The 22,123-nt window shown below is 45.3% G+C and overlaps 1 protein-coding gene and 1 pseudogene across 1 annotated transcript; one reads left to right on the top strand and one right to left on the bottom strand.

Moving 5' to 3' along the window:
- Positions 1-6,579: 6,579 nt before the first annotated feature.
- On the bottom strand, positions 6,580-21,880 carry LOC118655232 (zinc finger protein 501-like). Its single transcript, XM_036306802.1, has 5 exons — positions 20,896-21,880; positions 20,079-20,167; positions 13,358-13,463; positions 12,733-12,819; positions 6,580-9,354 (listed from the first exon to the last, which is right to left on the bottom strand). The coding sequence occupies exons 3-5, from the start codon at positions 13,452-13,454 to the stop codon at positions 8,087-8,089; spliced, it is 1,452 nt and encodes a 483-aa protein (XP_036162695.1). The 5' UTR covers positions 13,455-13,463; positions 20,079-20,167; positions 20,896-21,880; the 3' UTR covers positions 6,580-8,086.
- LOC118655233 lies at positions 14,329-15,411 on the top strand (annotated as a pseudogene).
- Positions 21,881-22,123: the final 243 nt, after the last annotated feature.

The raw sequence follows: 22,123 nt of genomic DNA, 5'->3' as shown, positions 1-22,123 counted from the left end.
GATTACCATAAAAAAATGAACCACCAACACAATGAAAACAGTTTTTAACCCTATAATGTGCAAGGAAAAATTGCTACAGATAAAACAGGGGTTTTAAAGAAAATAAACATATTTTGAACAGCAATAAAAAAGATATTTTTTTAAAAACCTAACTTTAAAATTTGTTTCAAGAATAGGAAATCTGAATACCTCTAAAATCAAGCAAAACTCACATCACACAATAACCCAGTTTACCAGGTGACTGCAACTAAAGTATTCAAGGAACATAAACTTTTCCAGGATGAGGAAATCACTAAATTGGGTAAATCCCAGGAATGCAGGTATTCTTTAACATTAGGAAATCCTGGAAGGGAGAATAAAGGGTAAAAGGTAAAGGGGGACAAATATATGGTGACAGAAAATGATTTGAGTGTGGATGGTGGGCACACAATGCAATACACAGGTCACAATAGAAATGTATACTTGAAACCTACATGATCTTATTAATCAGTTACCCCAATAAATTTAATTTAAAAAAAAAAAAAAAAGAAATAACTAGAAAATCCTTGATGCAATTTACTATATTAACAGGTTAAAGAAAACCATATGATCATCTCAAAAAATGCAGATTTAACTGGTATTTAAGAAAAATTATTTTTCTGGAGAACCAAGATGGCGGCATAGGTTAACGCCGGAGTTTGCTGCTTTGAACAACTACTTCAAAAGTGAAACCAAAAAACGGAAGGGACATCACCCAGAACCACAGGAACGCTGGCTGAGTGGAAGTCCTACAACTAGGAGGAAAGAGAAACGCATACGGACACTCAGAGGAGGCGCGGTGCTGAAGTCAAATTCTGAGGTGCGGAGTGCACGGAGTGGGCTGGCGGCGGAGGGCGCGGTTGGCGTTTTCAATCGGGAGGGAGTCGCAGACTCTGAGCTCCAGATCCGGGCGAGTCTTTAGGGACCCAGACTCAAACGGGAGAAGCGGGACTGTCTGGCTTCGGTCAGAGCGAGTGCAGCTTTCTCTCTGAGCTTTGCAGCGGGTGCTGGGACTCAGAGAGGCAGAGCCCCTGGGGACAGGACTGAGAGCCGCCATAACTGCTCTCTCCGGCCCACCCTGTTGATCCTGTGCGACCCGCCCCGCCCAAGCCCTGCACACAGGCATTTGCCGGATAGCCTCAGGCAAAGGCTAGATTAGCACCTCCCTAGAGGACAGAAGTTCTCTCACTACTGACACAGCTGATTCTCATAGCCACTTGGCCTAGAGGTCAAACCCTCCCTGGAATTAGCTACAACAATCAAGATTTAACTATAAGACTGCAAACAAAGACCACTAGGAGGTGCACCAAGGAAGCATAACAAAATGCGGAGACAAAGAAACAGGACAAAATTGTCAATGGAAGATATAGAGTTCAGAACCACACTTTTAAGGTCTCTTAAGAACTGTCTAGAAGCCGCCGATAAATGTAGTGAGATCCTCAAGAAATCTAATGAGACCCTCGATCTTATATTGGGGAACCAACTAGAAATTAAGCATACACGGACTGAAATAACGAATATTATACAGACTCCCGACAGCAGACCAGAGGAGCGCAAGAATCAAGTCAATGATTTGAAATGCGAGGAAGCAAAAAACACCCAACCGGAAAAGCAAAATGAAAAAAGAATCCAAAAATGCGAGGATAGTGTAAGGAGCCTCTGGGACAGCTTCAAGCGTACCAACATCAGAATTATAGGGGTGCCAGAAGATGAGAGAGACCAAGATATTGAAAACCTATTTGAAGAAATAATGACAGAAAACTTCCCCCACCTGGTGAAAGAAATGGACTTACAGGTCCAAGAAGTGCGGAGAACCCCAAACAAAAGGAATCCAAAGAGGACCACACCAAGACACATCATAATTAAAATGCCAAGAGCAAAAGATAAAGAGAGAATCTTAAAAACAGCAAGAGAAAGAAACTCAGTTACCTACAAGGGAATACCCATACGACTGTCAGCTGATTTCTCAACAGAAACTTTGCAGGCCAGAAGGGAGTGGCAAGAAATATTCAAAGTGATGAATACCAAGAACCTACAACCAAGATTACTTTATCCAGCAAAGCTATCATTCAGAATTGAAGGTCAGATAAAGAGCTTCACAGATAAGGAAAAGCTAAAGGAGTTCATCACCACCAAACCAGGATTATATGAAATGCTGAAAGGTATCCTTTAAGAAGAGGAAGAGGAAGAAAAAGGTAAAGATACAAATTATGAACAACAAATATGCGTCTATCAACAAGTGAATCTAAGAATCAAGTGAATAAATAATCTGATGAACAGAATGAACTGTTGATTATAATAGAATCAGGGACATAGAAAGGGAATGGACTGACTATTCCTGGGGGGGAAAGGGGTGTGGGAGATGCGGGAAGAGACTGGACAAAAATCGTGCACCTATGGATGAGGACAGTGGGTGGGGAGTGAGGGCGGAGGGTGGGGCGGGAACTGGGAGGAGGGGAGTTATGGGGGGAAAAAAAGAGCAACAAATGTAATAATCTGAACAATAAAGATTTAATTAAAAAAAAAAAAAAAGAAAAATTATTTTTCAAAAGATAAAAAGAAACATTACATTATATTTGTAGTCATTTTTATTGGGCTATATCAGCAGAAAGCATACATGATGGACAGGACATATAAAGGACTCTATAAACAATACATAATAGTTATTTAGCACTTGATGCCTTACAAATCACTTTGTATCTATTATCTAATCTAGCCACTCTCAAGAAGTATCATATTTTAAAACATAAATGAAGAAACCCATTTTTAAAAAGTGTGATGTCCCAAATCCCAGTTATTTTCATTTTTTATTATGTTGATTCTCTGATGTCCTGTGTTATATGTCAAATTAAAAATGACAGATATCACCCTAACCAGTTTGGCTCAGTGGATAGAGTGTCGGCCTGCAAACTGAAGGGTCCCAGGCTCAATTCCGGTCAAGGGCATGTACCTTGGTTGTGAGCACATCCCCAGTAGGGAGTGTGCAGGAGACAGCTGATCAATGTTTCTCTCTCATCAATTTTTCTAACTCTGTATCCTTCTCCCTCTCCCTTCCTCTCTGTAAAAAATCAATAAAATATATATTTTTTTTAAAGTTTAAAAAAATGACAGATGTCTAACTATAGATAATACATATTTTTAAAAAAACAAAATTCAGAATTCAGTTCTCCCGTGGTTCCCACATGCTCTTGGAACAGAGACAAATAAAAATGTTTAATTCCATAGTTTATATTCTTAGTCATATCTATCTTTCCTTCTCAAACTTGTAATCTACAATTAAACACTGGCTGCCCTGGCCCATGTGGCTGTTGGTTGGAGTGTCGTCCAGTAAAAGGTTGTGGGTTCAACTCCCAGTCAGGGAACAAACCTAGGTTGCAGGTCTGATCTGAAGTCAGGGCATGTATGGAAGGCAACCAAGCAGTGCCCTCTCTCACATCGATGTTTCTTTTAATCTTCCTTCCCCTCTCTCTAAAATCAATAAGCGTATCCTGGGGTGAGGATTAAAAAAATAACACTGGTATCCTTGCTGGTTTGGCTCAGTGGATAGCGCATTGGCCCATGGACTGAAGGGTCCCAGGTTCAATTCCAGTCAAGGGCACATACCTCGTTGCAGGCATGTGGGAGGCAACCAATTAATATATCTCTCTCATATGAATGTTTCTTTCCCTGTCTCTCCCCTTCCCTTCCACTCCCTCTAAAAAAAACTTTTTATTAGAAAAACGTCAAGTGAGATTAAAAATAATAAAATAAAATAAATAACACTGGTGTTTTCCCCACTTAAAAACTATAGTTTCTTCAAAGCTGGATGAAGCTTGAAGCCTGGTGGTTTCTATCTACCAACTTCGCAGCTTCTCTCTGGGGAACAAGTGAGCATCCCTCTTGGTAGTCCAATCCTGACTGGTTACAAACAACCTAGGTACACTACAAGCTCTGACACAACTTGACATATCACTTCCGTGTCAAAAGAAAGGACATCATGGGAAAAGGGAGGAGTACTCTCCCCTCTTCCTCTAAGTACGTGTAGCTAAAACCCTGGACACCATATATAAAACAGTGTAAGAAATTCTGAGGATACAAGCTACTGGGGCCAGGGACCTGAAGAATGACAGCACGGAGTCCCTTGAGTTTTCCTCTTGCCCCATCAGGAAGCTGGCAACCCAGAAATGCCACAGATTCAGACCAAAAAAGGTCCAAGAAAAGTCTTCTCTTTTCACCCAAAGGACTAAGAAAGGAGTAGACTCACAAGACAAAATTTTTAGACAATAACCACCCTCCTCTAGCCAAAGATCATGGGAGAAAACTTCAGCACTATCCACACCAACAAAGGCAAAGTGGGATGCCTATACTTCCACCCTCACCAGGCTGTAACCCCCACCCTGGAGTAGAGTCAAAGAAGGTCAAGTGAGGAGAGAGGATAAAAAAACAAACAAACAAAAAAAACACACCAAAAAACCCCTCTCTCATCCCACTCCAGCATATCAATGGAAACCATGTGGGGAGACCAGGCTTCTAACCCTACCCAGAGAGCAGACATCTCCGCTTCTTTACTGGTTTGGACAGTGGAGGGTCAGGACTCTCAGCAAGTCATGAGGTCACTCCCCACCCAACCCTACCTCATGGTGTCAGTAGAGGTTGTGTGGGGAGCAGTAATGAGACACTTCTGCCCCTCCCAGCTAGGTGCTATCAGTGGAGCCTTAGTGGGGAGCTGTAACTCCTACTCCTGCCCGAACAGAGGCCAATGATGAACCTGGACTTCCAATACCAACTAGAGGCCAAGTAGAAGCCAGTCCAAATAGAAGATTTAAACAGTATAGTCTTCTAACATAATGTCCCAAAATGTACGGATTTCAACTGAAAATCACTCATCTCGAATGAGAAGACAATCCACAGAGGCCAGCACTGAGATGATCCAGATGTTAGAATGACCTGTTAGATTAAAACAGCTACCGTAGAAGTATCCCAGTCAGCAATTACAAACATGCCTGACACAAATTTAAAAACAGAAAGTCTCGGCAAAGAAACAGAACAGAGAATCAAATGGGACTGAAAAATACAATAGCAAAAGCCAGTGATGGGCTCACGAGCAGAATGGAAGGGACAGAGGAAAGAATCCGTGAACTTGGAGATAGAACAACAAAAAACACCCAACCAGAACAAGAAAAAAATTGCTATGTACTGACTTGGGTTCCCCCTTCCCCTACTGTGACTGTATTTAGAGATGGGGCTTTTAGAAAGTAATTAAGATTTTAAAAGTTTATAACTGAGGTTCCAATCTGAGAGGGTTGGTGTCCTCTAAGAAAAGAGAGCTCAATCTCTCCTTTCTCTACACATATGCACGGAGGAAGGGCTGTGAGGGCGCAGTAGGAGGGTGGCTGCGTGCAAGCCAGGAACACACCAAAACCACATCGGCTGGTACCTTGCTCTCAAAGACTTCCACCCTCCAGAGCTGTGAGAAGTGCATATCTGTTATTTGAGCCCCCCAGTCTGTGGTATGACAGCCCAACAAGACCAAGGCAGATTTGGGCGCTGCTATACCAAATACCTAAACATGTGGAAGTAGCTTTGTTAACTGGGTAACGGGTGGAAGCTGGGAGGGTTTTAAGGTTCATGCTAGAATACAGACATCAAAGGCCATTCTGATGAGCTCTCAGACAGAAATGGAAACAGGAAGAAAGGCAATTCTCATTGTAAAGTGGCAGCAGCCTTGGCTGAACTGTGTTCCACTGTTTTGTGGGAGAGAGAACTTGGGAGCAATGAAACTGGGTATTCAGCAGAGATTTGTAGGCAAAGTATTAAAGGTGCAGCTTGCGTCCACCTCACTGTTTATAGTAAAATGTGAGAGGAGAGGGATGAATTGAAGAAACAATTGTTAAGCAAAAAGGAAAAGAACTTGGAGATTTGGAAAATTCTCTCTATCCACATTGCAAAATGAGAAAGCTTGTTCAGCTATGGCTGAAGGGCCATTTGATAAAGAGATCATGGGTGTGACTCACGGGTTTAATCAGCCATCTCAGCAGAAGCCAGGAATAGAGATGGGATTAAACCATCAGAAACACTGCCAGTTGGTACTAAAGGGGACAGAAAACACTAGACAAGATGAAGGCAGGCTTTCAGACTTCTTAGATCCTACAGGACCAGATAGCAGAGCTGCAAATGTGCCCTATACTACAAGGAAAGGGGGGCATGACTGAATAGATTCAGAGACCATCAGGCTACCTCTTCAGTTCCAACAGATGGGGAGGACCCTGAAGTGTCAACAGGCCACATGGCCTAACACTGAAGCTTTGGGGGGTAGGACTGCCCAGACCAGTCTCAGTGGCAGGACTGCTGAAGCAGAGGATTGTGAAGGTGGAACCCCTGCTTTAGTGAATCTGGAAGGTAAGGCATCAAGATCTGATGGAATTGCCCACTGGGTTTTGAACTTGCTTGGGACCTATTTACTCCTTCCTTCCTTCCTTCCTTCCTTCCTTCCTTCCTTCCTTCCTTCCTTCCTTCCTTCCTTCCTTCCTTCCTTCCTTCCTTCCTTCCCTTCCTTCCTTCCTTCCTCCCTCCCTCCCTCCCTCCCTTCCTTCCTCTCCTTTTAGAGTGGATCATCTGTCCTGTGCCTGTCCCACCATTGGTCTGGTTTCACAAGTTCACAGCAGAGAGGAATCTGCCTTGAGTCTGAAATGTACCTTGAGTCTAACCCATACCTGCTTTACGTGATCTGTAGGTGAAACTGGGATGCTAGCATAAGTTAGAGTTGATGCTAGCATAAGTTCAGACTTTGAGAGTTGTTGGGATGAAATGAATGTATTTTGCATGTGAGAAGAATGTGAATTTGGGGGGCCAGGGGCAAATGCTATGAATTGTGTCCCTCCCACATTCATATGCTGAATGCTACTTCCAAATGTGACAGTGTTTGGAGAAAGGACTTTTTAGAGGTAATTAAGGTTAAATGAGGTCATAAGGTTGGGGTCCTAATCTGATAGGACTGGTGGCCTTTAAAGCTAAGGAAGAGAGATCTTGCCACTCTTTCCACAGGCATACATCAAGGAAAGGCCATGCGAGGATACAGTAGGCAAGAAAGCCAGGACGAGATCCAGGACCAGAGACCGAAGCCAACACCTTGATCTTGGACTTGTATCCTCCATAATTCTGAGGAATAAATTTCTGTTGTTTGAACCACCCAGTCTATGGCATGTTATTTTAATGACAGCCTGAGCAGGTTAAGATAAACATATAGTGAAAAACAATGAATAGAGTCTCAGGAACCTGTGATATTACAAGCAACGACCTAACATTTGTTTCAGCGTCCTGGAAGGAGAGAAGGTTTGGGAGGTGGAGGCTGAAAATGTATTCAAAGAAATGATAGCTGAAAATTCCCCCAATTTAGCAAAAGACATAAACCTACAGATTCAAGCTTAGCAAACAGGATAAATTCAAAGAAATCTACACAAAGATATATCTTAGTCAAATTCAAAAATTAAAAACACAGCACTCAAAACGTTTCTAATAATAACCTTCAAAATTTCAATTAAAAAATATATATATCATGTCATCTTCTTCTACCCAAAAATAAAATGGTGAAAGGCAAGTATTTCAAAGTCTTTTCAAATTTTCACAACCTAATATTCAGTGTCAGTTCAGGCCCACAACTAAATTTTACTATGGTATGAAAAAGTCTAAAGTACAAACTACATACAATGAAGGTAAATCTTCATAAATAAGCGCATTATCAAGTAACTCAGCTTAAAACACAGAAAACATCAAAGGCCCCTCTGTACTCCCCCTTTCTAGGCTACAGGTCTGACCCTGGTAATTAACATGATTTTCAGTAGATGTCTCAATAAGCAAGGTCTAAAAGACACAAAGTGCAAAAGTGAACTGCCAGGCCAATGTGCTGTGGATTCAGGGGAAGCTGCCCTCATGGGAACTTTGTGACTGGCTAACTCACAGGCCTCATTTTTCCCTGGATGTGCGTAATCATCTGAGTAGTTATCTCAATCAACAATTGTCCCCTCAAGAATTGTTGATTGAGATAACTACTCAGATGATTAGTCACACCCAGGAAAAAAATTTACAGTCTTTAACCATTATGAATTCTATTTTGCTGGCCAAAGGATGAATGCTCACTAAAGACTTTTCCATATTCTTTGGTTTTCCCTCCAGCATGAGTTTTCTGATGTTGAGAAAGGGATGAACTCTGGCTGAAGGCTTTTCCACATTCCTTACACTTATAAGGTTTTTCTCCAGTGTGAGTTTTCTGGTGCTTTGTGAGAGATGAGCTCTGGCTGAAGGCTTTCCCACAATCATTACACTTGTAAGGTTTCTCTCCAGTGTGTGTTCTTTGATGACGGATGAGGGCTGAACGGTCACTGAAGGCTTTGGCACAATCACTGCATTTATAGGGTTTCTCCCCTGTGTGAGTTCTCTGGTGTTGAGTCAGGGCTGAACAGTAGCCAAAGGCTTTCCCACATTCATTACACTCATAAGGCCTCTCCCCAGTATGAGTTCTCTGGTGCTGGATGAGGCCTGAACGATCACTGAAAGCTTTCCCACATTCGTTACACTTATAGGGTTTCTCTCCAGTGTGAATGACCTGATGCTGGGTAAGAAATGTGCTTTGGCTGAAGGCCTTCCCACATTCATTACACTCATAAGGTTTCTCTCCGGTGTGGATTCGCTGATGTTGAGTGAGATATGAGCTCTGATTAAAGGCCTTCCCACATTCATTGCATTCATAAGGTTTCTCTCCAGTGTGAATTATGTGATGGCGAATAAGGGCTGATCGGTGACTAAAGGCTTTCCCACATTCGTGACATCTGTAGGGCTTTTCTCCGGTATGAATTCTCTGGTGGAGAGTAAGGTGTATACTCTGGCTAAAGGCTTTGCCACACTCATTACACTCATAGGGCTTTTCTCCTGTGTGAATTCTCTGATGCAAAACAAAAGCTGAGTAATAACTAAAGGCTTTCTCACACTCACTACACTTCCAGGGTTTTTTCCCTGCACAAATTCTCTTATGCCTCATTAGATCTGAATTTTGTTTTAGGTTCTTTTTCAATGAATCACAATTATGTAGTCTTTCTCCTTGCTGTTGAACAAGTAATGACCTCCGGCCAAAATTTCTTCCAAATTCATCACACTGGTAACTTCTCTCCCCAGATTTCTTCTGAGTGACAACTTCTTGTATTAAATGTTTCTCCTGGTTTTCCTGCTGACTCTCTAGAGAATCCTCACATCCACTGTCACCTTCCTTTGGAAATCTTTCAATTAACACTCCAGGGGCTGACTCTTCTTCAGAAACATCCTGCTCTCGAGTTAGCTTCTTGCCTTCTGGTCTTATCTCCCAGTCTAACAGAAACAAAAATGAACATGTATCATTTACTAAACTGAGAGTAAGGTAATTACTGTGGTGGGAACAGTAAAACAAATAAAAACTGCTATAGGGAAGACATGAATTTAAAAGCTCTCCAAACAGCCTTGCAATCTTAAGAGAACATGAGAAAAGAAAGATGACTGGGCAAAGAAGTACAGCTGCATACAGGGAGAGGGTGAGTAGCCCTTCACAATTCCTCTGTCCAGCGGCTAGGAAATGAGAAAAACTAATGGAATAAGACTAAGCAGAGGCATAAAAAACAGTCTGGGGAAACAGGTCTGGGGTCAGAGAAATAGAGTTTCCCAGAGACTGCCCATTGCCAGCACCACACCATGGCATTATCACTTCACACCTTTAGAATGACTATCATTAGCTGATCTCCTTCTGCCAATCTTTTCCCACTCCAAAATATCCCACTCAACACTAACAGACTAACCTTCCAAAACTACCACTCTCACACAAAAATCTGTTAGTTCTACTGTCTTGAGATGAGATACATATTCTAGGAACTAGCATTCAAAATGGTCAAGATCTACAAATTCGCCCTGGCCAGTGTGGCTCAGTTGGTTGAGTGTTATCCCATGCACCAAGAGGTCACCAGTTCAATTCCCAGTGGGGGCCTAGGCAGTTTTGCTCAGTAGATAGAGTGTTGGCCTTCAGAATGAAGGGTCCCAGTAGGGCAGATACATGCCTGGGTTGTGGGCTCAGTCCCCAGTAGGGGCCGTGCAGGAGGCAGCCAATTGATGTTTCTCTTTCACATCCATGTTTCTCTCCCCTTCCCTTTCTCTCTCTCTAATATCAATAAAAACACACTTTAAAAAAATATCTACAAATTCAAATCATCACAAAGCTTAGTAATTCAGAAGCAACTGGTCATTCTCTGACTGCCCTATACCCCACAAACTGCAAAGAGTAAAATAACACTAAGTTGGTTTTGTGTTTTTTTTTTAAATGAATAGCATGTAGAGAGGGGAAGGTCAAATCCCCATGTACTCAGATTGGTCCCCAACCTGTCAGGATTGCTACCCCCAAATGCTAGCCTTTTCAGTAAGGGTTTGGAGGGGAAGCTTCACTGCTAAAAAAGTTTAAACATTTCCAGGCTTAAATGGTCTTTAATATCCATTCCAACCATGATGGTATCTACACTAATAAAAGAGAAACATGGTAATTGGCGTACGACCGCTACCCTTTTCATTGGCTAATCAGCAAGATATGCAAATTAACTGTCAGCCAAGACGGCGGCCGGCAGCCAGGCAGCTTGAAACTAACATGAGGCTTGCTTGCCTCAGTGACGGAGGATCGGTGGAGGAAACCAACGTTCCCCGCCTGTGGCTGCAGGCCTCTGAGCGGGCAGTTTAAGAAACATTGTAAAAAATACCGCCGGACTTCAGTCAGCAGATTCGCAACATTGTAAGCAAAGGCCAGAAACCTACTTTCAGCTGCGCGGAGGCCTAAGCGCTGGAGCCAAACCTCAAGGTAAAGCTGGCCCAGAATTAAAAAAAAAAGAAAGAAAAAAAGGAGCGATTGGGAACTTCAGTCACTCCCAGCCTCTAAAAAGCCCTCAGCCCCTCACCCAGACTGGCCAGGCACCCCAGTGGGGACCCCCACCCTGATCCAGGACACCCTTCAGGGCAAACCAGCCAGCCCCCACCCATGCACCAGGCCTCTATCCTATATAGTAAAAGGGTAATATGCCTCCCAGCACCGGGATCAGCGGAGCCGAGAGTCCTCCCGGCACCGGGATCAGCGTGACAGGGGGCAGCGCCCAAACCCCCTGATCGCCCTGCGGCTCTGTGTGTGACAGGGGGCAGGGCCCCAGCCCCCTGAGCAGCCCTGCTCTGTGCCTGATGGGGGGAGCTCCCCAACCCCCCCCCCCCACGGGCCCTGCTCTGTGTGTGATGGGGTAGAGCCATAACCTCCCCATCGGCCCTGCCCTGAGTGTGAGAGTGGCGGCGCCCCAACCCCCTGATCGGCCCTGCTCTGTGGGTGACAGAGGGCGGTGCCCCAACCCCCTGATGGGCCCTGCTCTGTGTGTGACGGGGGCAGCACCCCAACCCCCTGATTGGCCCTGCTCTGTGCGTGACAGGGGGTGGTGCCGCAACCTCCCCATCGACCCTGCCTTGAGTGTGACAGGGGATGGTGCCCCAACCCCCAATCGGCCCTACCCTGAGCGTGACTGAGGGTGGCATCACAACCTCCCAATCTGCCCTGCTCTGTGCATGACGGGGCGGCGCCCCAACTCCCCAATCGGCCCTGCTCTGAGCCCGACCAGGGGCTGCACCTAGGGATTGGGCCTGCCCTCTGCCACCCGGGAGCAGGCCTAAGCCAGCAGGTCTTTATCTCCCGAGGGGTCCCAGACTGCGAGAGGGCACAGGCCGGGCTGAGGGACCCCCCCCCCCCCCCCGAGTGCACAAATTTTTGTGCACTGGGCCTCTAGTATACAATAAGTCAATATGATCAAATGTTCTCAACTACATATCCTAATTAGGGAAGTGCCTAAGATTTTAAAGGACAAATAGATAGATACAGGTTACAGGCAAATGGACTTCCAGCTAAGAGGATAATTAACTTATTAGAGGTCACAGAGCTTGAGTAGCTGAAATTCTGGCTTGTACTTGGGAAGGTTGGGTCCAAAGTCTGAACTCATACCCACATGCTATGCTGCCTCTGCTTAAATAGAAGAAGTCAAGGGGAAATTCAGAGATCAATTTATAGCCATTGCTGTTAGACAAAGAGTCACACTACCCTCAGCGGTAAAATAACATACATGAAAAGCCTAGTTTAGAGCCTTGCACCCATGCAAATTATTAACATACATTAAAATGCTACTTTCATTTCACTTTATTGGGGAGAGGGGGGATTGGTTTAAAAGAGTAGAAAGTACTTTCTAAAATATAAAATTATGAATTTATAACAGACTAGAGGCCCAAGTGCACAAAATTTGTGCACTCAGGGGGCGTGGGGTGGGGGGTACGGGCACCTCAGCCCAGCCTGTGTCCTTTTGCAGTCCAGGAGCCCATAGGGGATGTCCGACTGACAGTTTAAGCCCACTCCCCACTTGTGGCTGAGCAGTGCTCCCCCTGTGGGAGCGCACTGACCATTCCGGGAAGCCCCTTGTTGAGCGTCTGCCCCTGGGTGGTCAGTGCACATCATGGCAACCGGTCGTTCCGCAATTTGGTCGATTTGCATATTAGCCTTTTATTATATAGGATCATCATCCACAGAGGGTAAAGTGTGGCACAGGAGAAAGGGACTTCAACTTTTCTACGGTCTAGCAAAATCTGAAAGGCTCCTTCACAAGCATTTCAATGGCCATGAGGGTTTTAAGTTCTCTGTTTCCAACGCGCACTCACCTGGACTAGTGGTTTTTGAGGCTTCTCTCTCCAGCTTCTCCCCAGACTCCAACTGAGAGATTACATCAGGCTTGGAAATTGGAAGCCCTGTTCATGGAAAGAAAAAGAAGTCTGGTAAAAAGCCCAGGATTAGCTCTTTGGTCATTAGGAAAGACCCTATATGAGAGGTGGGTTCTGGATTTCTCCCTCACCAGTGCTCAGGAGACAGGAAGGTTGATACGGGGTCTATTTGAGTTCAGAACAATTAAGTCCCTATTTCTACCTCTCCCTATTAAAATAATAAGCACCCACTTCTTTAGAGGTATTTTCACTAGAACTTCATCTTAATATCTTTGGTCAGATAATAGAAAAGAAGGCTATTACTAATTCAATAAAAAGAAGTCCATTTCTAACTCTAGGGGTTAACAATATCCAGAAACAAAAAGCAGAAATTACATGTCTCAGGCCTTTTAGAAATTAAGACTCTTTTAACCATTTGTATGCCATAAGCGTCTATAGATACAAGTGGCGGACCTTTTTAAATTAAATTCAAAATATCATGGCAGTTAGCTGGTTAATCTAAGAACCTCTGAGTTCCTTGGCACTGAGGAAGCAAAGCTCACAGGGACCGAGGAGCTATCCTTACCCAGCAAGACCAGATTCCTATGCTTCTCAGGCACATCTCCCTGCAGAGGGTTCAGCTGTCCCCACTGGGCGAGAGCCTCAGCCATATCCCTGATCATGAGCGACTCCTGAAAAACCAAATACATCCATGCTCACCAAAGGACCACCTTCCAGAGGTCTCTGGGAAGGACTCAAAGTGACAGACAGAAGAAGGAAGACATGAAGGATGGGAAGGCTAGACAAAATGACCTCTAACATCCCTTCCAACACTAAGATTCTCTGGTGTATAACAGTCCCCATTATTTTTGAGGAACATGTTCTAAGATCCACACCAGATGCCTGAAACTGCAGACAGTACTGAACCCTATATGCAGTATGTTTTTTCTTATACGTACATACCTTTCCACTTAAAAGAAGCACTATGACTTGTCTTTGACATATCTCAATTGCCAGCATCATAGAGGCCTGATGGGTCTGACTCCCTCCTGTCATCTGATCTGCCCTCAACTCCACCATACATTGCTCCTTCTGCAGTCTCTGGGCTGTGTGTGGCCGCCTCTCCACAATGCTCTCCCCTTGCGCATCCTTCAGCTCTCCAAATCCCACTCATGTTTCAGATCTCAGCTCAGGTGTCACCCTTCAGGGAAGCCTTCCCGGACTCTCTGGGTTGTAGCACCATGTTCCTTCCCTTCTCTTAGATCATGCACACATTGAGGAGACTTTCTGATCAGTATCTCTCTGTCTCATTCACCATTAAGCACCTGGAGAGCAGAGGCTAGTTCTGTTTTCCCTCACTGAAGCAGCCCTGGTATCTGGCACACTGTATCGGTCAGACAGTTGAAGGAAGGAAGGAACACTTGAACAAGAATCCGTAGAAACAACCTTTTAAATGGGGTGTTCTATAAAAGTGTGCGTGGGAACAGAGGTGGGGAGGGGAACAGAAGTGTATCAAACAGGATCTGTCTTCCGAAGCTAGTGAGCCAAACTGGAGCCATGGAGGTACAGAGCGTGAAGAAGCTTCTGGCAAAGGCCGAGCAGGATGAAGCCAAGAAGATGCAGAACATCATGGTGCACCAGGAGCTGGAGCTGGAGTTCCACCTGGGTAACCTGCTGGCCTCTGACTGGAAGCCCTTCATGGGTCTGCAGTGCAGGGACCCATACCTGGAGGCTGAACTGTGGGCCTTGGTGAGCTAACTGTAGGCCTTGGTGCGGGACAACATGCAGCTGCTCAGCAACCATGGAGCTCAAGGAGGAGGCACTGGTGGTGTGGCTGCCGGAGCCCACCACTTGCCTGCCGCACAAGAAGTTGGTGCCCTGGCCATGCAGCTTATAAGCTGGCAGCAGTTCGCACGCCTCAAGGGCATTTGACCCAAGAAGAAAACCACTCTGGTGTGGGGTGAGGTGAGTGGCCATGGTGGCACCGCTGGGGCTACCAGCACGCCCGCGACAACACCAAGGAATGGCTGATCAAGGTGTCCAGCAATGCTGACCCCTTGGAGAATCTGTTCACCAAGTAGATTCAGGCTAAGAAGAAACAGGTGGCCAAGAACGAGCGGAACTGGCTGCATAATTTAGCCCACGTGCACAGGCCGATATGCACCCTACCAGACACAAGAGTAAGGAGGAGCAGGGCCATGCCTTGCAAGTGGCCAAGGTCTCCACTGCTTCTGTGGGGCACTTCCAGGTGCACCTCCCAAAGAGAAGGTGCCCCAAGGATCTGGCAAGAAGAGGAAGTTTCAGGCCCTTTCAAGGAATTTGCAGGGGAGAAAAAAAGCCAGTTGGAGATGCTGTGAGTCATGAACAGCAAAACGCCTCAGTTGGACGTGATGAGGGCCACCTATAAGCAGATGAAAGAGGAGGACCAGAAGGAAGTGGCCAAGAGGAGGAAAATGAGCCAAATGAGCAAGAGAAAGGCGGGGCAGGGTCCTGGAGGCAAAAGGAAGGGGGGTCCACCCACCCAGAGGGATGGGAGGGGAAGAGCCAAGGAGGCTTGGGAGGCAAGATGAATTGTGGGCTACCTGGCTTGGGTGCAAGAGGAAAGGAGGGAAACACCAAGGAGGAAAGAGGAGGAAATAAAGTTCACTCTCCAACCTGCCTGCCTATACTAGTAAACCAAGAACTATTCTAAATGTTAAGGTCTAAGTCAGGGGTCCTCAAACTTTTCAAACAGGGGACCAGTTCACTGTCCCTCAGACCGTTGGAGGGCCGGACTATAGTTTAAAAAAAAAACTATGAACAAATTCCTATGCATACTGCACATATCTTATTTTGAAGTAAAAAAACAAAATGGGAACAAATACAATATTTGTATTTGCATGTGGCCCGCGGGCCGTAGTTTGAGGACCCCTGGTCTAAGTCCTGTAGGGGGATGCAGAAGAAGGTGGCCACTGCCTTCATTGAGCTTGAGGTTGAAGTGATAGGACTGCCCTTCCCTCAAGATAGTATGTAAGGGATTAAAAATGGAGGCAGAGTAGGAGGATGCTGCATGGACATGCTCCCAGGAACAAGCTGGAAATACAACTGAAATACGGAAAGGCTTCCTAAATAATCAATGGAAAATTCAACAGAAGAGAACCCTGATATCTAAGAACCAAAGGTGGAGACCACATAGAGACTGGGAGGAGGGGCGGAGGCATGAAAGGGCTGGCCAGGCACCCACAGACAGCAACTGAAGTCCCGAAGAGATATCTCATCTGTGGGGGAGGCCAAGAGACATGAAAACATGCTCAAAGTCATTAATCATCCGAGAGATGCAAATCAAAATGACAATGAGGTATCAACTCACACCTGTCAGAATGGCTATCATCAACAAACGACAAGTGCTGGCGAGGATGCAGAGAAAAAGGAACCCTCGTGCACTGCTGGTGGGAATGCAGACTGGTGCAGCCACTGTGGAAAACAGTATGGAGTTTTCTCAAAAAAATAAAAATGGAACTCCCATTTGACCCAGTGATCCCACTTCTAGAAATATATCCCAAGAAATCAGAAACACCAATCAGAAAGGATATATGCACCCCTATGATCATAGCAGCACAATTTACAATAGCTAAGATTTGGAAACAGCCCAAGTGCCCATCAGCAGATGAGTGGATTAGAAAACTGTGGTACATCTACCCAATGAAATACTACGGTGCTATAAAAAAGAAGGAACTCTTACCATTTGCAACAGCATGGATGGACCTGGAGAGCATCATGCTAAGTGAAATAAGCCAGTCAGAGAAAGATAAATATCACAAGATCTCAATCATTTGTGAAATATAATGAATAACATAAACTGATGAACAAAAATAGAGCCAGAGGGGGAAAAATATTCTAGAATATAATAGAAGCAATCCTGTTATTTTCAGATTTTTAATATTTCTTACAACTTTTGTGATATCATACTATGTTAGCAGTTTTGGTAATATTATTATACTTAAAATCCTTTTATTCTTGAAAATTAATGTTTACTGCATGTAATATTATATGTAAGATTATTTTTCTTGAACAATTGGTGTTTATTGCATGTAACATTATCATATTTTAAATCGTTTTTCTTGAGATATTTACTGCATGTAACATTATTATATTTAAGATCATTTTTCTTGAAATATTAAGGTTTACTGCATGTAACATTATTATATTTAAAAGTTTTTCTTGCTAGGGGACTGTCTAGGGCGGGGGGATAAAATGGACACATATGTAATACCCTTTGTAATACTTTAAGCAATAAATTAATAAAAAAAAATAAAAGTTTTTCTTGAAATAAAATAAAGTGGGGGGAAAAAGATAGTATGTAAGCATTGGACTTTACAAATTAATGTTTTTCCAACAACTAAGTCTTTGAATGGAGGTTTAAAGCAGTGGTTGCCAACCGGTGGTCCGCGGACCACTAGTGGTCTGTGAGGTCCAAAAGCTTGGTCACCTCTGGTTTAAAGGATGTATTTGAGGACATAAGAATTAGGAAAAGGCCCTGGCCAGTTTTATTTAGTGGTTAGAGTATCAGCCTGCAGGCTAAAGGGTCACAGGTTCTATTCCCGGTCCACTCTCTCTAGAAATCAATGGAAAAAATATCCTCGGGTAAAGATTAAAAAAAAAAGAAGAAGAAGAAGAAGAAGAATTAGAGAAAGAAATTTGGTTGAAACTGGGAATGAAACAGCCTTTTTGTCTTTTTTTAAATTTTGAGTGTGATGTGAAGGAGAGCTGTTGATATTTCAGAGACTTAAAATAGATTGATTTCAACGTTATTTTTATAACAATCTTGTGTGTTTATCAATAAAGAAATACACAAACATTACCTTTTGTGGGGGCACACAGAAAGGTTACATTCTCAGAATTGGCCTTAAAAGTAATTGTTGTGAAGTTATTTAATAAAAGTGTGTCTGTATCTTTAAAAAAAAAAAGTGTGTCAAACACTGCAAACATTGCAGGAATGTAGCCTAACCTTGATCTAGATGTTAGGCACAAAGTTTAGACTGTCTGCTAAAATGTGGGGCGAGGGAGCATGGTGGATAATGCTCCTTTGAATGTGTAGCTGAGTCTGCTTACTGCTGCTAAGTAAAATGTCTAATCATTTTTCTAATTCTGTAAAAAAATTTCTATACAAATTCAACTTAAATGAGACACATTAAAATAGATCTGTCCCTGGGGGATGCTAGCAAATGAACCAGTCTTATCCCTTTTTGAACCACCACTGTTGTCATAGCTCCCTGAACGTATGTATGAATATAAAGATTAACTGTTTATATTCAGTATTGTAAAGTGTATGACATAGCTCTTCAAGAACAACTGATCAAACAATTCACATAATGAAATACATTTAAAGAACTACCTACTTTGAAAATCCCCTGCCCAAAATAATTTAATTCATTATTCTAATACTTGAAGTATGAAATCACTACTCTCTTATTTCAGTTGATGGTCCCTTAAGGCCAAACACTTCAGGAGTGATCAACACAAGCAAAACATAGTTGACCCTTGAACAATAGGGAGATTAGGAGTGCTGATATCCCACCCTGCACAGCTGAAAATTCACATATAACTTTTGACTTCCCCAACATTTAACTACTAATAGCCTATCCTTACCAATAACATAAAGTCGATTAACACATTTTTGTATATTACACATATTGTATACTGTATTTTTAAGTAAGCTAAAGAAAACTTTATTAAGGAAATCACTAGGAAAATATATTTATAGTATATACTAGAGGCCCGGTGCACAAGATTCATGCACTGGGGGGTTGGAGGGCCCCTCGGGGGATGTCTGCCTGCCAGCTTAGGCCCAATTCCTAAGCCCCCTAAGCTGGCAGGCAGACATCCCTCTTGCAGTCCGGGACCCCTCGCTCCTTACTGCCCACCTGCAGCAGAGACAGGAGAGTCTCCCATCACTGTCACTGGGCTAGCCAGCTGTCTGGCTGAGCAGTGCTCCCCCTGTGGGAGCGCACTGACCACCAGGGAACAGCTCCTGCATTGAGCATCTGCCTCCTGGTGGTCAGTGCGCATCATAGCGACCAGTCCTTCTGCCCTTCCGTCGATTTGCATATCATGCTTTTATATAGGATTGAAAAAAACTGGCATATAATTGGACCTGTGCAGTTCAAACCGTGTTGTTCAAGGGGCAACTGTAATTTATAGTCTTTCTTCACAAACAATGCTCACAATAACAGACAAACTGGCAGTTCCTTTCAGACGTCAGTTCCCTGAGAAAACCTCAGTAATCAAATTCATTTATGGAGCTACTGCTCAGTGTGCATGTGCTGGCGCTGGGGGCATGGGCAGGCTAAGCAGACACTGTCCAGCAGATGCTACCGACTTTCTCTCCAGCCTTCCTTTCCTCTGAAGGAAATCTACAAATTCACACATCAGAACCAGTACTGGTGTTTTCTCCCAGAGTTTCACACGAACCTTCTGCACCTGTGTGCTATGAGGCCAGGGCTGAGGCTAAAAAGTGGTTCCAGAGCCTTTACCCCGGGTCTGCCTTTCTCGGTGTCCTAGGCCAGCCCCTAGAGAAGCATTTTGACCAATCTTCTCTCTCCAATCGGCCGTGGCACGTTTCATCCTGTGGGCCTTGGGAATAAGACCCAGTGTAGGTTTTCCTGTGGTCTGGCTACAACATACCCCAGCTTCCCTCACCACACTCCTGCTCACTCCACAGAGATACACACACACCCCTTAAAGACCTCCAACTCTCTCATCACTTGGAGACTTTTCTTTGCCAAAGCTGGTCTCTCTTGGAACATGCCTATATTTTACCCTCCAACTCCATACTCTCTCTTGTTTTTGAAAGTGCAGCTTTTGATCCCAGTCTTTCCCCCCCCCCCCCCCCCCAATATTCTAGAGGATGGCAAACCTCTTCCAGGTTCTATTATGACTTGTCCCTGCCAGTCATTTCTGCATTTAAAAATATGTATGTATATTTCTTCTTGCTATTGAGTTATTTTACTTATCTACATCTTACCTCCTTGTTAACTTCATGAGATAGGAGCAAGTGGCTTTTATTACTTTGCCTTTCACCATGAGGCCAACTACATTACTGCAGAGCTACTAAGTGTGCATTAAGCACTAAGTGGGGAGGGGAGAAGTAATGCCAGGAGGGAAAGTTCTGTACAGTGAGGAGCATGTGTCATGAAGTTCATCTCTCCTCGGTTTATCAGGGTAAACACAGTGGTCTAGGACTCAGAGCTGAGCAATTCCATAACAATGGAAGAAACCATATCCATGATCTGAGAACAGAAGGGGAAAAAGAAGTAATCTAGACCCACCTGGGCTGCAGGGGTCAGCAGCACAGTGAGCACGCCCCTTTCTTCTGGGTTCCCAGCATGGAGAAGGTCTGAGTCCTCAGAAAGTGACCCTGGAAGTGGAGAAAGGAGCCAGGATGAATACTCTTGCCTTGCAGTGAACTCGCTAAAACTGCCACACACATCTACTTGTCACCTAAAAGAATCACCCAGGGAACCAAGGGATAATCCCACAACATCTCTGAATCAAGACGGCCATGACCATGGCTGCCTCAGGCTCCTCCTATCCTCCGCTTCCTTAAACTTCAACAGAACTCCTCTAGACACATAAGTTAAACACATATTTCTGTCATCTGCTGAGCGATAGTCAAAATAATAATCAAAGAATCTGTGTCAATCCCTGTCTCCCTTAAGGATTCACTCCGGCTCTATTCCAGGCTCACTGGAGGGAGGAAGACTAAATTCTTTTTGAACACTGGTTTTTCGGATACAATACTTGCTTTCGCAGTAAAGCGATGGGTCTTGAAGGGAAATATCAAGGATTCTAGACAAATCTTGTGATTTCTCAAATCCTCACTTTCCCCATCTGCCAAAAGGGTCGTATCTCCTTCCCAACAAGAGTTGGGGTCGTTATCAAAAGTCAAACAGATCTGTAGATTTGGGGGCAAGGAGGCAGGCGCACCCTGCAGGCAAGCAGGCAGTGCAGGTAGCAGCTCTCCCTCCGGGAAGGGGCTCTCCCAGAGAAGTCGGATGCTGCCCATTCGAGCCGGCCCCAGGCAGAGGGCAGCCTTTCCCCTTTCATCTCTACAGCAGGCACCGCGTATTCCTCCGAAATTCTCACCTCTGCCCCCAGGCTGAACGGCGACTCCCTCCCTGGACCGTGCAGGAGGCCCCCACCGCGAGACCAGGGTCCACCGCTCTGTCCACCCAGAGGCCCGGGAAAGCGCGCGACCCTCACCGGGCCGCCGGGCGCCTACCCGGGGGCTCCCTGCGCCCTCCCTCCAGCCACTCCGGTTTAGAGGACCCGCGCTCAGCCCTCCTCCACCCCAGGCTCGATTTCACGCTAGACACGGAGGAAGCCGGGCCAGAGACAGAGGCATCTAGGAGCCAGCGGGTCCAAGACCCGCCAGCCCGAAAACAAGGTCGAACTACAACTCCCAGAACCCTCTGCGCGGTGTAGCACGTCACCGGACGCTGCTTCCCAGAGGCTCCCGGGCACTCCAGTCAGGCAGCCTTCCGCTGTCACGGCCTTGTATCCTGTCAGTGAGTGCAGGCCCCCGGGAGTGCTCGGCCGCTCGGAAGTCGCCTTCCAGGCACAAGAAAGGTTACCCCTTCTTCTAGGCCGTCTCTGGGCTCTGGCCTCGAAAGATGCCCTCGGCCGCGCCGAACCGCACCTCGCTCGGAACCCTCACTCCCTGCAACTGGACCCCGCGGAGGGCCGCGCCCCCATCCACAGGATTCCCGCCTCGGCTGCTGAGCTCGCTCGGAGGGGAGGCGCCTGCATCGCGTCCCCTGTACTGCGTCTCCCCGGCTTTAGGCCCCTTGTGGTGGGGACGGAGATCACCCCAAGTAACCCGGGATGTTTATTCCGGGCTGCACCTCGGAATAAGGGAAAGTAGGATCTCAGCCCCGGAAATTACCTCAACCCAGAAAAAGCCAGGTCCCCACAGGTCCCGCGGACCGCAAGGAGATGAACCTGCAGCGCCTCCAGACTCCCCAGCAGCTCTAGGAGCCGCCGGCAGGGAGTCGGTATCTCCAGGCTAGTGCATGCTCTCTTGCTTATCCTCCCACTATAAAGTAACTAATTTTCCACCCAGATCAAATCCCAAGAAAGAAAATCAAATCAGCAAGGCTGTGTTTCGCTACAAGTCACAAGGTTTGTTTGGCCTCTTAATAGAGTCCGCAGTTTTAGCCAGGCCTTAGGCTTCCCAGAGTAAAGATGACATTTCTCGGCACCCCCGCCTCTTGCCAGGAGGATGGAAGGAAGAGCGCTTTTTACAGTGAAGAGGAGAGCGCCTGCATGCTGGCTGGAACACGGACAAGTCGTCATGAGCATGTGGACAAGGTTA

This window comes from Myotis myotis, unplaced genomic scaffold (assembly GCF_014108235.1).
Source record: "Myotis myotis isolate mMyoMyo1 unplaced genomic scaffold, mMyoMyo1.p scaffold_m19_p_43, whole genome shotgun sequence".
In the NCBI taxonomy this organism is placed as follows: domain Eukaryota; kingdom Metazoa; phylum Chordata; class Mammalia; order Chiroptera; family Vespertilionidae; genus Myotis; species Myotis myotis.
Note: the sequence above shows the minus strand (reverse complement) of the source record. Positions and strands in the feature narration are given on the sequence as shown.

What these genes read in the sequence shown, in the direction of transcription:
- LOC118655232 (XM_036306802.1), bottom strand. Translation starts at nt 13,454, where the DNA reads ATGATCAGGGATATGGCTGAGGCTCTCGCCCAGTGGGGACAGCTGAAC. An exon ending in TAGGAATCTGGTCTTGCTGG is followed by an intron (nt 12,820 to 13,357) that starts GTAAGGATAGCT and finishes TTCCATGAACAG; the next exon opens with GGCTTCCAATTTCCAAGCCT. An exon ending in CTCAAAAACCACTAGTCCAG is followed by an intron (nt 9,355 to 12,732) that starts GTGAGTGCGCGT and finishes TGTTTCTGTTAG; the next exon opens with ACTGGGAGATAAGACCAGAA.